Source organism: Rattus rattus, chromosome 5 (assembly GCF_011064425.1).
Source record: "Rattus rattus isolate New Zealand chromosome 5, Rrattus_CSIRO_v1, whole genome shotgun sequence".
Classification (NCBI taxonomy): Eukaryota; Metazoa; Chordata; class Mammalia; order Rodentia; family Muridae; genus Rattus; species Rattus rattus.
Window position 1 is genome coordinate 54,567,996 of NC_046158.1, and position 14,231 is coordinate 54,582,226.

General features: G+C 44.5%; 1 protein-coding gene across 1 annotated transcript in view; it reads right to left on the reverse strand.

The window, feature by feature from the left end:
* Window positions 1-10,831, reverse strand: part of Sestd1 (SEC14 and spectrin domain containing 1) — a 50,825-nt gene extending 39,994 nt beyond the window's left edge. Inside the window, exons 1-3 of the mRNA XM_032903543.1 lie at window positions 10,722-10,831; window positions 7,375-7,483; window positions 453-543 (exon numbers count right to left, since the gene is read on the reverse strand). Of these exons, the coding sequence (XP_032759434.1) occupies window positions 453-543; window positions 7,375-7,483; window positions 10,722-10,776 (255 nt within the window). The 5' untranslated portion in view covers window positions 10,777-10,831. The remainder of the gene's footprint in view (window positions 1-452; window positions 544-7,374; window positions 7,484-10,721) is intronic.
* Window positions 10,832-14,231: the final 3,400 nt, after the last annotated feature.

Sequence of the window (14,231 nt, forward strand, 5' to 3'; positions counted from 1 at the left end):
AAAAAGCTACCAAGCTGGGAAAGACATAAAGCTCAGCTGCAGACTTTTCTCTGACCTGACTGGCCCTGCCCTACTTCCCAGGTAACCAGTAAGGAGCCCAGGGGCTGGAGTGCGGCTGAGAGCACAGCACAGCACAGCACGGGCCGGGCCAGGTGATCCTGCATGCCCTGCACTCACGTGACAACTACAGGCTCCTGCGCAGACTGCTTCAACACGACACACTCTTTCAGCCTGTAAAGCCTGCACATCAAGGTGGGACTCAACCATACTACCTGAATTTAAAGATACAATGACTGGATTTCAGCAACCCAACAGTGGCTGTGTGAAATCACTAAATCACTGCTGGGAAGGAAGCCTGGGCACAGTTGGACACTGAAGTGCACTTGCTATTTTCATCATGAATCCTGCCATGATACGAAGCATGCTTCCCGACTGACGGAGGAAAACATTACCTGCAGCATTAGGACCACTGTCTTCACCACGTTCCATTGAGACTTCCTGCCGTCCACGATCACAGTGAATCCTCTGGCCTTACATTTCTCACTGAAACAGAACACAATCATGGATGTGAACCAAGGCCTGGCCTTTCCTCACAGCCCTGAAGGGAGAAGGCAAGAGCGTTAACAGCGGGTGGGACAGTCCAGCTCGAGTGGCAGTACCTACGGTATCAACCGATAAAACTCTCCAGGGCACTCCTTCTGCTTCTAGTACTGTTCCTCTCATTCGAGGAAGTATTACTCACAGGATGAATACTGAGAAAATGTGAGAGTGTTAAGTTTTTGAAACTGATGAAACTAAAGTACCATTCCAACAACAACAGCAGCCTCTCAGTTTCTCCATCTGTAGAATGGGTCAAAGAGAGCCAGGTAACCACCAACTGCGCATGCCTCAGTACTTCTTACCAGAATCAGGCTTTGTGAGGAGACAGCATAAGACAGGCAGAGAACAGCAAACCATTATAAAAACCCCTACAGACTGGCTTCTTTGTGCACAGGAACTCTAACAGGATGAGGTCATACCTGCTTTACAAATTGACTAAAAGCTTGTATGTACCACATCTAGTCCATTGCCTTGACTTTGTCATTCTTAGTCATATGACCAGCAAGACGCTATCTGCAGTATTGTGAGATGTGCCCTACTCCAAATGTTCAGAGATTTGCTAAATTAAATGGCCGCTAAATGGAAAAGTTCATTCTAAAGACAAAACCAAGCTGTTGTTATTGTTACTTTATGTACTTTATGTATAGTGGAGCCACATCAAAAGGTAATGTTCAGAAGCTGATACATGCCACCATGACAGATGACCCTTCCCATTGTTATGCTAGGAAGCCAGACAGGAGCACCCAGATGTTGTCTGTCTTGTACAAAGTGTACTGCAAATCCACAGAGCAGACCAGAGGCTGACTGACTGACTGACGGAGGGAGTAACAGGGAGACGAGGAGGGGCTGCTGATGTACAGAGATCCTTTTGGACTGAGGAACACTATTTGGAGTTAGTGATGTGATACATGCTGGTATCTAGGCTTACAACAGCAGAGAAACACTTGGCCACACACCCGATTGGTATGTATAAGTAAAAAGACACTCCTACAAGGTCTACACCAACAGTGCATAAATAAAGGCCTCTATGCCTTAGTATGGCTACCAGCCTAGAAAGGCCAGTCAAGTCAGGGCGCAGGATGGTGAGTAGCCTCTGGAGAATGACAAGAACGTAGGGTCTCCTAAAGCTTAGAAGTTTGGAAGAAATGGAGCCAAGACAAAAGTTTCCGGTGTGGGCCTGCTACCAAAGACACACCACTCCCAGTGCTTGATGCTTTCCTAAAGCATGTAGAATCCTGAGATGCAGGACTCGCAACCATCTGTTAAATATGCTTTTTTAAAAATAACACATTTAATATTTCAATGCATGTTATAAATTAATCTGCAGGTTAATACTGTGAAAGTAATGAAGCTTGAAAATGCCATCCGTAATGATCTTAAAGGATAAAACACTGAATCTTGTAGAGTACTTAAAAAGACCTTTAATTTTAATTTACTTACATTTTTCACTAAGATAGAAAATGAAAATATACACAACCCTAGGATACTATTTCAAAACTGCCATCCAAGTGGTATTTCAGATGCTTTGCAAAAGGCATGTTCATGGGCCTAGGGTGCTATAAATTAAGATCCCTATACCTGTTCAGAGCAGTAAAGAAAGAGAAAATGAAGTGGGACCCAGACGCCCCAGAGCCTTTCAGGGGCAACAAAGCTGGGTTAAAACATCTCCGTAGAAGAAATGAGCACACGGAATAGCCTCCCTTCCAACCCAGGAGAGCTTTCTGAGGGGTCTCTAGGGCCAGTGCCCCATGCTCGTAACTATCTCTTGACTTTATCTACGGGCTCTTCTTTGGCTCAAAGTTCTGCTGATCCTGTCAGCACTGGCTGAGCATGCTTCTATGATAATGCTGACTACAGAATTCCTCTCCGTCAGGACATGTTTGCTTGCAGACTATCAGAATGTCCGTCTACTAAGACTGTTAACTTGTAGTGCAATGCTTTGAGATCAGAAGGGAATAAGTGATGATGTTTGATAAAGCCTGAGTCAGTATGATGGCCGTGTTCCCATGTTCAGAGGAAGCCCAGACCATGACCTATATATGGTCACAACTGAGCCCAGCCTCCTAGCACTGTGCTTCTCTTTCAAATTGCCTCAGGCCTCAGGGCCTCTGCACTGGGCAGTGTTCCTTCATTCCATCGTCTTGGTAAACTGTCACCTCACTATTTAGTAAGCCCACTGGTGCGCCTGTGTCTTCGTGTCTGCTGTCTCGGAATGTGGATGCCTGACACACTGAGTTTGTGTTGTGGCGCTTGTGTGTCTGGTCCTTAGGGAATGCTGACCACTTCTGTTTCATCCCTCACTGGCTCAACACCTAGAACACCGAGGAGCCCTGCAGGCTCGCACAGCCACCAAGACTTCTGGCCTCAATGTCTGTGTGCCGTGTGCTATCTCCTTCAGGCTCTTCCTTCTGAAGACTCTTCTGTAACTCTGCTTCCACAACTAGAAAAAACATGATTTAAAGTTACTAAAACCTGAGAAGTGCATCGAGGTAGTTTTAACAGATGTTGATTTCTATTAGGAATGACACGGTGAACAAGGGCATCCTATGAAGAGTTAAGATGCAAAGCCAGAAGACGGTTCCTGTGGTTTCCAGCCATGACACGCTCAGTCTCTCAGTAAGTTCTTCTGGAACTAGAAAACGGCACGGTTTTACGTATTGCCAAATGCTATTCAGAGAAAAATCTAAATAATTATTAAAAGATACCCAGGGTTTCTTTCAGAATGTGATATCAGTTATCTTGTCATCAATTATCAGTTGTGGCAGTTCCAGGTTTTCTGAGCGTTAACTAGAAGCTATGAGCGGACATGACTGGGATCCTAATGGAGGTGGACACACAGAGGGAGGAGACAGACCTGGAACACAGTGCTCAGCAGCAGACGGGGTTTGCTGCTGGTTTGTGGCCAAGCTGCCCATGCTCACATTTCTAGGTTTCAGTTCCCTCATGGGGCAAGCAAACAGTGCTCCTCTCAGAGGGACAGGAACACTGAATGACTGAATATCACCTACTGCTTCCTTAGATGTGCGGTACTCTTTCCACATCTACTCCCCAGTCAAGCCTGGGTGTTAGTACGGTTAAAGTTCTAAAGCAAAGTCCAAAGCAGCCCACGAGCCTGCTCAGCAAACAACTGCTGTGCTCCAGTAGCCAGTTAGCAGGTCCGAGAACCCGCAGAGGTGTACACAGAGCCCTGAAGAAAATGAAGCCATCAGGGAGATAAAGACAGAAACTGGCACTGAGCATTGACTCAGGATGACGTATAATACAGCACAGAGCTGTAAAAAAGTAAAGTATGATCCTGTCTCCCTTCCAAGAGCTTACATCTTCTTACAATGTGCAAAGATGGGAACAGAGTGCTTTAGTGCCCACATTCATCATTAGTGAAACAGCATAAACCCTGGGAAACTTAAGAACTAAATGACACTTGTCATTACAGTCGAGCACACACTCCGTTTGTAGTGTGTGTGTGCGTGCGTAAGAGAGGAGACAGGCATAACTCAGCGCATTAATCATTCAGTTGTTTAGCCTTCCCGCCTGACTCCTACGTGCACAGTTCTGAGTGGACACAAGTCAGGAGACATGGGTTGATTGGCTGTGCCTTCCCTCAGCCTTAGCTACCTGCTCTTCTTGCAGGCTGAGTGTGACTGCACACAACTGTGGCTTGTCACAGCAGCCTCCTCCCCCTCCCAGGTGAACTTCACTGGGAACTCAGCCTCAAAGACATGTGCAGTGTTGGGATACGCAGGAGAGAGTAGTGTGTGGGCCCAGAGTGCTGCCTGCCACTCTTACTACACTGTATTTACTTATTTATGATGTGTGTGGGTTACACCACAGTGCACACGAGAGAAGACAGAGAACAACCTGCAGGACTTGGCTTTTTCCTCCCACCACATGGGTCCTGAGTGTGAAACGCAGGCAGTTAGGAGTTAGTAGCAGGCAGCTGTATGCCCTGAGTCATTGCACCCACTCTTGTACCTGGGAACACTTTCTGCATTTCATCTGAACTTACAAAACAGACTCCATAGCAAGTGCAGCTACACTGATTTTCACTACTTTGAAGGAACAACAACAGCAACAAAGAAAACCCTTGTTGAATCAGTGTGAGGAACAGCAGGTTCTACCTTTGATCTATGACTGCCCAGCCGTGTGATCCTGAGTAACCCAAGCCACTTAGTTTCAATTCCACAACTACCAAAGAGGGAAGTTGCCCCTAATGGAAATCAGTGATTATTTTCACGATTTATTAACTATGAATCTACTGAATCTTAGTTACCTAAAATGAGGGGTCTATTACTTAATGGAAATGTATAGATTGGCAGTTAGCAACATGGATCAGCAAGGCCATTCTGGGAATGCACTGACTATAGGGTCTGGTACTTTTCCTTTTCAGAAAGGAAAGGAAGGAAAGAAGGAAAAGGAAGAAAGAGAGGAAAAGATATTTTACTTGAAGACTTGTACTTCTCCGATACAGCAACAAATCATTAAATGATCTTTCTATATTGGAAGTAAGTGCGCCCTAGTTCTGGTGACCACTTGACGAGGGCACCTCAACTGAAGAACTGCCTATGTCAGACTGGCCTGTGGGCAATGCCGTACCCTGGCAGGCGAGTCTGGGCCGTATACAAATGTGGTTAAACACAGGCCTGTATACAAAAGGTGGTTAAACACAGGCCTGGGCACAGGTCAGTAAGCAGTGCTCCTGCTGGTTTCTGCATCAGGTTCCCACCCTGAGTTCCTGCCCTGGCTTCCCTAGATGATGTACCAGGTCAAATAAATCCTTTCTTCCCCAAGTTGTTTTGGTCATAGGATTTACCCCAGAAACAGAGATTAAATTAGGATGGGAACTGGCACCAAGTGCTCGAGGTAGTTAACCAAGAGCCTGGGAGCAGGCCAGCAAGCAGTGCTCCTCTGATGGTACCAAGCGTGTGACGGTGAAGTTGGAATGGCCTTAAAAGTCTGTGGTAATATTGTGGAGGCTAGAAAAACTATTGGGCACTTAAAGTTTAATAAACTGTTGTGGGGATTTGCAAAATAATACTGAATACAATGGAGACAATGGAGACCTGGCTTGTGAAGTTCTAGAAGGAAGTCTGAGGGTTCCTCCAAGACTATCAGCCATTTGTGTGATGTTTGGTCATTTAAATTTATTTACTTCATATGTATGAGTGTTCTACCTGAATGCCAAAAAGAGACATCAGATCTCATTACAGATGTTTGTGAGTGACCATGTGGTTGATGGGACTTAAACTCAGGGCCTCAGGAAGAGCAGCCAGTGCACATAACCACTGAGCCATCTCTCCAACCTCTTGTGTGGTGTTTTAGATTAAGAATCTGGAGCTGAAGAATCCACTATGGTTAAAAAAGACCAGTATCTCTGAAGTGAAACCTTGGCTTTACTGAGCCAATGGGTATTAGTTAGCTAGAGCTAAAAAATTCATCTGTGAAGAAAATTACAGAGTATTTCGTTGAAGTCAGCACAGTACAAAGAAGCTGTGGCCCAGAGGGCCACAGCTACATCTTCAGCTGGAGGCCAAAATAAGTCCCCCACATGGAATTGACTATGATGGCTGCAGGACTGAAGGGGTCCTAGAGACCAGCTAAGACTTAGAACTGTGAGAGAACAAGAAAGACCATTGGTGAAGGTGCAGCCTTGGCTGAACTGGAGATCCCAGAACACTGGAGATGCCAGAATCATGGACTATCTATCCATCAAAGGGCAGAGGCGGGTGTGGTATGGGGCCAGCCTGGGCATAAGCCTACCAGACAAGCCATGAGTGTGGTGGATGGCAAAGCAGAAGTGGGGAACCTGTCTTCAAAGGCCAGAAGAGGAAGTCAGACCCTCAGAGTTACAGGTGTTTACAGGACACCTAATGTGGTGCTAGGAGCTGAAATCAGAGAGAGCAGCAAGTGCTGCTAACGGCCAAGCCATGTCTGCAGCCCCTGCTTTTGACATTGCAGTGACTGGTCGACTTAAGCAAACAGGAATTTTTGAGATTTTTTCAAAGGACCTATAAGTTAAATTATATGTATGTTTTTGTATTTTTAAAATAAAAATATTTGAAGACTAACAACCTTGTTCATATTACAGACTACATAATATAGTGAAGTAGTGAACAAAGAGAAAGTTCATGTAGATTAAGATCTCTCTCTTTTTTCGTGTATGTGTGTGTATGTGTGTGTGTGTGTGTGTGTGTGTGTGTGTGTGTGTGTGTGTGTGTGTGTGTGTCTCGAGTGTGAATGCGTGTAGGGGTGTTACATGTCTGTGCAGATGTGTATACCTGTGTGCACATGAAAGCCAGAGGAGATATCAGGGGTCCTGGTTCTATCGACTCTCCTGAAACAGGGTCATTAACTAAGTCTAGACCTAGGCAGGCGGCCACCAAGCCCCAGCAATCTTTCCGTCTCTGCCAATCACAGTAATGGGGTTACAGGTGAACCTGCAAGAGGCTATGCTCCACTTCTGCCATGTGTGCTGAGCACTGAGACTCAGAGCTTGCTGTGCCCTCAGCCGCTGAGCCTCTTCCTTGCCTCTAACTTCTCTTCTTTCTCAAGCTCCATGGTGTACCAATGCTGTACCTAACGGTTCTTGAAAGGCTGAAAGTACATACTTAGAAATCAGTGTGCTGTGAAGTGCGCCCAACAGTACAGTATTTCATCTACGTACTGTTACCAGCCTTTAACTGTGATTTCACTGCTGACAAAGTATGTGATACTTCAATAGCAAGAATCAATAGCAAACAGTATTGAAATTGAAGAAAAAGACACCTTTAGAGTCACCTTGGAATGCTGAGTAGATAGTCCAGAGTGACACTCAGCTCATCCATATTTGTCTGTTCAAGGCATAATGGAATTGTCAAGATGAGTCCACTGCGTCTGTCCTTTCCTCCTACAGAAAAGATACATTGAAGATTTACCACATATTAAGATGACATACGAATAATGTTTTAATCCAAAGTTATTAGAACAATTATAGGTTTAGGACATGATTTGGAAAATATCTAATGTTATAACAGTGAGGGCAAATAAGTAAATAAATGAAGAATGCAGAGGAAAATGCATCTCTGAAATCTTCATCAAGACCAAAATCATTTTCATTTTCTCCCATTTAGTCTGCTGCCTAATTGAATCAACTCATCATGCATTTCCTGTGTGCCCAGTACAATCAGTGTTTGCAAGTAAAACAAATCTGCATCTGGAAAGAAGAGCTTTAAGTCAGAATAAGAGTATGAATTACTGTCACTAATGTGCTATACTGTGTCTTCATATAAAATCCATTAAATGCTATAAAAAGGGACTGAGGCAATAGAAAAAGATGATTTAAGAAAAAAAAAGAGTGTGAGAAGTATAAGAAAAGTAAAGGCTTGAGGGAAAAGCTGTGAGATTTTTAAACCGAGTTCCAAGAGCATCATCCCATGATGAGATGAGCTGAGCTCGCTCTCAGGAGAACATAAATCTGCATGTACTATGAGCAGCAATGCAGGCTGCCTTCCTACATGACAGATTCAGTTGATGCACTCAGTAAATAACAGTGGGTCGCGGCTGCGTGCAGGCAGGACAGCCAGCTGCAGCGGTACGTCACAGGGCAGCAGACACAGCCCTGACCAGCTGAGAATGTGGAGCAGGACCTGGAAGTTACTGCAGAAAGCCAGGGAGTGGGGCACACAGAATCTCACACATGTTAAGTCCTTGTCCTGTGTGCCCTCCATGTTAAGTGTAAAACGCAAAGCCAACCTGATGGAACATGACTGCAATCTCAGCACTCAGGTAAAGGCCAGAAGACAGACAGCAAGTTCAAGGCTGGCCCGAACTACAAAACGAGATTCTCACACAGCCAAGGACTATGGAGACGACTTAGTAAAAATACCTGCCTATCTGCTTAAGACCCTGAATTCAATTCCCAGCACAGCATAGGAAACAAGCAAACAGGTAGAATGTTGATTCATACCTACCGTCTTCCAAATCTCTGCTCCTGTTTGCTCATACTGAGCCTATTGTCAGAAGCAAGTGACATTTACAACAGCTTTAGAAGGTTAAAAAAACAAAAAACCAGCAACTCCTGAAGAAAACAATTCTGTATAATCTCTAGCAATTCATCACTAAAAACTGAAAGGCCTGAGGTGAAAAGACTTCCATTAGTGACAGAAATGCGATTCAAGGCATGACAGCCATTAAGGGCTATTTTCTATGCAACTGTTGATATTGAACCACTTTGTCTAACATCAATAAACCGCAATTTCAGAGGCTCGACCTAATACACTATGATTCTATAGCATCTTTTGTTGATTAGAATATAAATTTTAAAAAATGGATTACACCGGTGATTTCCAAATGATAGTGGCCCTTGGGCAGATTCTCTTGCTATGAAAACATTTTTCTTTATTATTAATAAAAAGTTTGAGGATAACTGGCTTTAATAATGGGCAAGAGATAAAATTTTAAGGGTGGGCAAAGGAACTTTTTGTTTATTTTGTTTTGTTGAGGCAGAATTTCTCAACCTATCCGTGGCTGTCCTTGAATTCTCTACAAAGACCAGGCTGGCCTTGAATTCACAGAGATTCACCTGCCTCTGCCTCTGCCTCTGCCTCCTGAATGCTAGGATTACAAATGCGCACCCCATGTGTGGCTTGAGCAAGGGAACTTTCATTTGCTCTTCAAAACTGACAAGCTTTACTCATGCATTTAAACTAAATGCACAGGGGTTCACACTTAGACTGTGAATGACATCTAAAACACTTTGGGATTTTTCTTTGGGGGTCAAGTTTAATCCTCAAGACAATACTACCCTGAACTCCACACCCTCAGCTTTTACTGTGGTAAGAAAATAACCACTGGTGTAAAAATGGAAGAGTCGCAAGGTGAGAGAAAGAAACAAAGGCCTGCAGGACAGCTATAATCTGTAAGCTCAAACGCTGTAAGACACAAGATGGTACTGGTGGGGAGAAACAACAGCATCCAGGAGTGATAGCAGCGTGGAAGACAGGCATTTCAATATGCAGGAGCAAGGAAAATGTGCTCCCTGGCACACCCCAAACACTTCAAGACAGTTGGTCTGGTTGGTTTTAGTTGTTTGAGGCAGTATCTTCTGCAGCACAGACTGGCATCAAGCTTTTGATCCTCCTGCCTCAGCCTTCTCAATGTTGGGATTATACAGGTGCATGTCAGTCCTTAAATTCTGCTCAATACACCCAGTTATAAGAATGCACATTATCAAATAATCTTTATAAAATTCATAAGGCTACAAATGTAAACATTAAGAATGTCATTCGTATAGAACACAAGGGAGACAACTGAAATGCCAAATGTTTGGGGTTAAAAAAGAAATTAGAATTATCAAGACAATGACAAGACCTCAAGGAAATAGAAAAAGGAAGACATTATAGTCCAAGCAAGCCTAAATGGATAGGGCCCTGGAGACTATAGTCTGTGCCAATAAATTTAGTTATTCAGACTCCAAAGTCACTGTGTGGAATGAACCACATCAAAGCTCTCATGGGAGCAGAGGATCCTCTGTCTTCCCCTTAAAGCACCCTAGTGGATGTATACCTCACATTAATAACTAAGCAAATTCAGAATAGCACAGAGAACAGAGAAGTGGCATTTTGTAATTCTTGCAGTGCAGTGGAAGTTTCCCTGAGAGTGAGAGAGGACAGGAATCAGGAAGACTCACTCCCACAACAGCTGCTGACAGCAAGTTCCTCGACACGCACTTATTTCTCAGTGTTTCCTTCAGAAGTAAGAAGTCATGATTTCAGCAGTGTGGTGATCACGTTAGTCAATCACAGAACGGAATAAAAACCAGATCACAAGGAACCAGCAGTGACGGTCACAGTGGCCCATCAAAGAAAGGCCTTAAAAACAAAACCCGTATAGAGACTGAGCACTAGCTCAGCAGCTGGGAGCACGAACTGCTCTCCCAGAGGCCTGCATTCAGTTCCCAGCACCCGCATGCGCTCACAACTGTCTGTACCTCCAGTTCTGGAGGATCTGGCACCCTCATACACAGTCATGCAGACAACATGACGATAAATAAATGTTTTTTAAAAGTTATAAAAGAAATGACATGCGTTTTTGGTAAGCTAATCAACAGAAACTTAGACAGCACAGTCCTGGGACTGCACACATACCTGAGAGGAAGGCCAGCTTCTTCTTCAGGATGGGCAATATCACCGCGGCCTCCATCTCACGTCCGTGCCTCTGAAAAGGAAATGAAATGTCAGCTATCACATGGCAACTGCTCCATGAAAGTCATGTTTGTGACTGTTTATCTCTCGGTCTGAGTGAAGACAACTGGTATTTTGAGCCCGTTACGTCTTCTTTTGGTAGGCAGCTGCAGATCTTTTAGTGGCATCCCTGCCCTTTACCCACGAAGTAACCATGATTCCCCCACCCCAGCTGTACCAGCCAACCTAAGTCTAGCCGTTACCCAACATTCTTTAGTAGGTAAAGCTGCGGCTGGCTGAAAACCAACGTACAGAGCAACACTAGGCCAGAATACTAACTGTAGACAGCAAGAGCTCAGAACTTACTTCAGTTCTTTCCCCATTATATAGCTCAGTCCACAAATCTGATTCCCTCTGTCACAGCAGTCTCGAATTTCACCTGTTTTTCCTCCTTCCTAACACCTCAGAACAGACTGGAACCTGTTACATCAAGAAACTTCTACACACAGACTAATTTCTCCCTTCATCATTCCACATTTCACAGCTTTCAATCCTCAAAACTATCTATTTGTTAGCTTTGTTCGTTCTTTTGCATTGTAAAAGTTGTTTTTGTTTGAGACAGGGTCTCCCTTTGTAGCCCAAGCTGTCCCGGAACTCACTCTGTACCCCAGGCTAGTCTCAGCCTTACACATTCCTCCTGTCTCTTCTGCCTTCTCAGTGCTGCGCTGAGTTTATCCCTTAGGGGAAACCGCAATTTACTGTTTGGTTTTCCAGAGTCCACGCAGTCCCAGCCAGGGTCTATGGCTACCTACACAAAGGGAATACTCAGTAGTCAGGGCTGGGAGCAAGGCAGTTTTCCTTAAATGGAGGCCTTGGCAGGGCATGCATTCTGAGACTTGGCCAGTCCACTGTACTACTAAACAGGATTTGAGGAGAGCAGGACTTTTAAAACAACAAGAGCTAATGCTCAACTCTACTGTCCTCTTACATCAAGCTGCATGGCTCAGAGTTCCTCCCCACTCCCCATCTTCCCTGCTCCACAGCCGCTCACTCCACCCAGCACAGGACAAGGAGGTGTGGAGAGCACTATGACAACCCAGGGAGGGCTACTCTCTTTAAAAAGAAAGGTTGCAGCGTAGAAAACATGACTCTTTGGATTATGTGTCCAGCAGTATCTGCCTCAAGTCTATCCCATTTCAGCCACTGGGCTTGCTATTGGCTGGAACAAAACACTCAAGTTGCAGCCCTGTCCTGCAAACACTACAATCTTTAAAACAACAACAACAACAAAAACCCTGTATCTGAAAAAGAAAAACAAATATAGCCATCAGATAATAGCTAATTAAGCAAGACTAATTAAGCCAGTGAAGTATTTTACAGGCTTTGTGGTTGAGAAAAACAAAAACAAAGACAAAAAATACCACCTGCCTACCAAGAAAACAACCTGTCAAACTAATTGATGTATCCGGACGGTTACTCCTTAAACACTTGCTTTCAATTTGCTTTTTTCGTTCTGATCCTATTACCCAGCTAACAGAAAGGAGTTCACACAACCTCACATTTTTATATCCTAATGGGAAACCTATGCATTTCATGTTCTAGATCAATACTGCAGCCTGATGAGTTGTTATCAGCTAGACAAGAGCCCAGACGACTTGCGCTCACATCTGACAGTCCTCCTCCCGTGATCACCTTGCTAGGGCCCTGATCTCAAGTTTGATAATGATGTTAATAATGATTATGGTAATTAACATTTACCTTACACTCAAGTGTTTATTACAAACAATGCCCTTTTCTAAATGACTTCTAGTATTGACTTACTTAATTTTCCCAATATTTCTGAGGTACAAGCGAGCTGATTCAGTATCACAACTGCTACTGAGTGTGGGAGCTCGGACTCAGAAGCAGGCAATCTGGTTCCTTCAAGGCCACTTTCATGATATGCTATCAGCTTAATAATCAACAGTTCTGAAAATATCCAGTGACATCAATTAAACAGCAAACTTGTCTAGACTGGATGCAAATAACAGATATGCAGCAAAATAAAACACATATCCTCAGTTTTTGTCCTTCAAATAGAACTTCTCAACCCCTTGGAATTTCCTGAGTGACAGGAGGAGTGGCTTTTGTCACTGGTAAAGTGTCCCTTCCTTGAACCCATGCTAATAGAGTGAATTATAGAGCCTCTCCAAGTTCAAGGGAAGCTGACTTACCATCACACTCCCTAGAACTCTAAGGAGGGTAGGGGGATCAGAAACCCTGACAATCCCCAGTATCCCATAATCAATCATGACTACACAGTAAGCATCTGTGGGTAGGGCAGTGGACATACAGGGTGCAGGAGGGTAGCAGGGCTGGACAAGGCTGTGGTTCTGAAACTCCTACATACTTTACAGCACATGTGCCATGCTGGTTACACCATTCATTATGGAGTGAGGAAATGGCTTTCCTGCAGCCCTAGTCCTCTCGGTGAATTACAAAACCTAAGGAGGCCATTATCCTGAGGCCATGATCCTGAAACCTTGATCTGCAGCCTGCAAGAGAAGTAGCCTGAGACCCAGTACCTGCTGCAGGTATCCAGAGTGAGATCAGGTGAGGGAGATTCAGCCTTTAAACTCAGGAGCTTGACACTAACTCTGGAACTTAGTAGCAAGTGAGGTGAAGTGAAGAGCAGTGTGTAGAGAACGGAGTAAGGGGACCCCGGGTATTTAGTGTCAGAAGTGCCTGGTAAGGACAGTGGTACCGCTGTATGTATGCAGAGGAACATCGCACCATAAGGGAAAACAACACCTACTACAGAAATGACATTTGAGCTCTCTGAAAGCTAGAAGCAGGAAAGCTTAACAGAGAAAGCTCAACCTCGAAGAGTCCAGTCACACAGTAAAACTGGCTTCCTAACCGGGTTGCTCCTACCTGGTGCAAACGTGAGTTCTGAACTGCCTTTAGTTCCATACACTGTACAACACTTTTCCTCCTCTCTGCTCAGGCAGCAGAGTAGGGAATTCTCCTTTGGCCAAGGGGACTGTGAGTGGAGTAAGGAGCAACACTCAGTTCAGATCTTAGGGGACAGTGTCTCTCACCATTTCCTGCTTCGTTTGCAAAATCCAGAGGCCCTGGGTTTGGTTCCCAGCACCACATGGTGGCTCACAATGGTTTGTAACTCCATTTCCAGAGGATCAGATGCTTTCTCCTTGCCTCCGTGAGCACCAGGCACACGAGTAGTACAGATGAGCATGCATGCAAAACACTTACACACATAAAACTAAAAAGTAATCCAAAATTCAGTCAACGCATAGAGGTTTTGACCTTTGCCACAACAAGGCCCCCATTAAACAATAACTAGGAGACAAGAATATCTGCACTGCTAAACCCCATGGGCCCAAGACACAATGGCTACACGAGATCCTGGGATGACATATTATGTTACCAGAGCTTTGCAAGTGAGGTTATGGATTTTATGCCAATTAATACCAG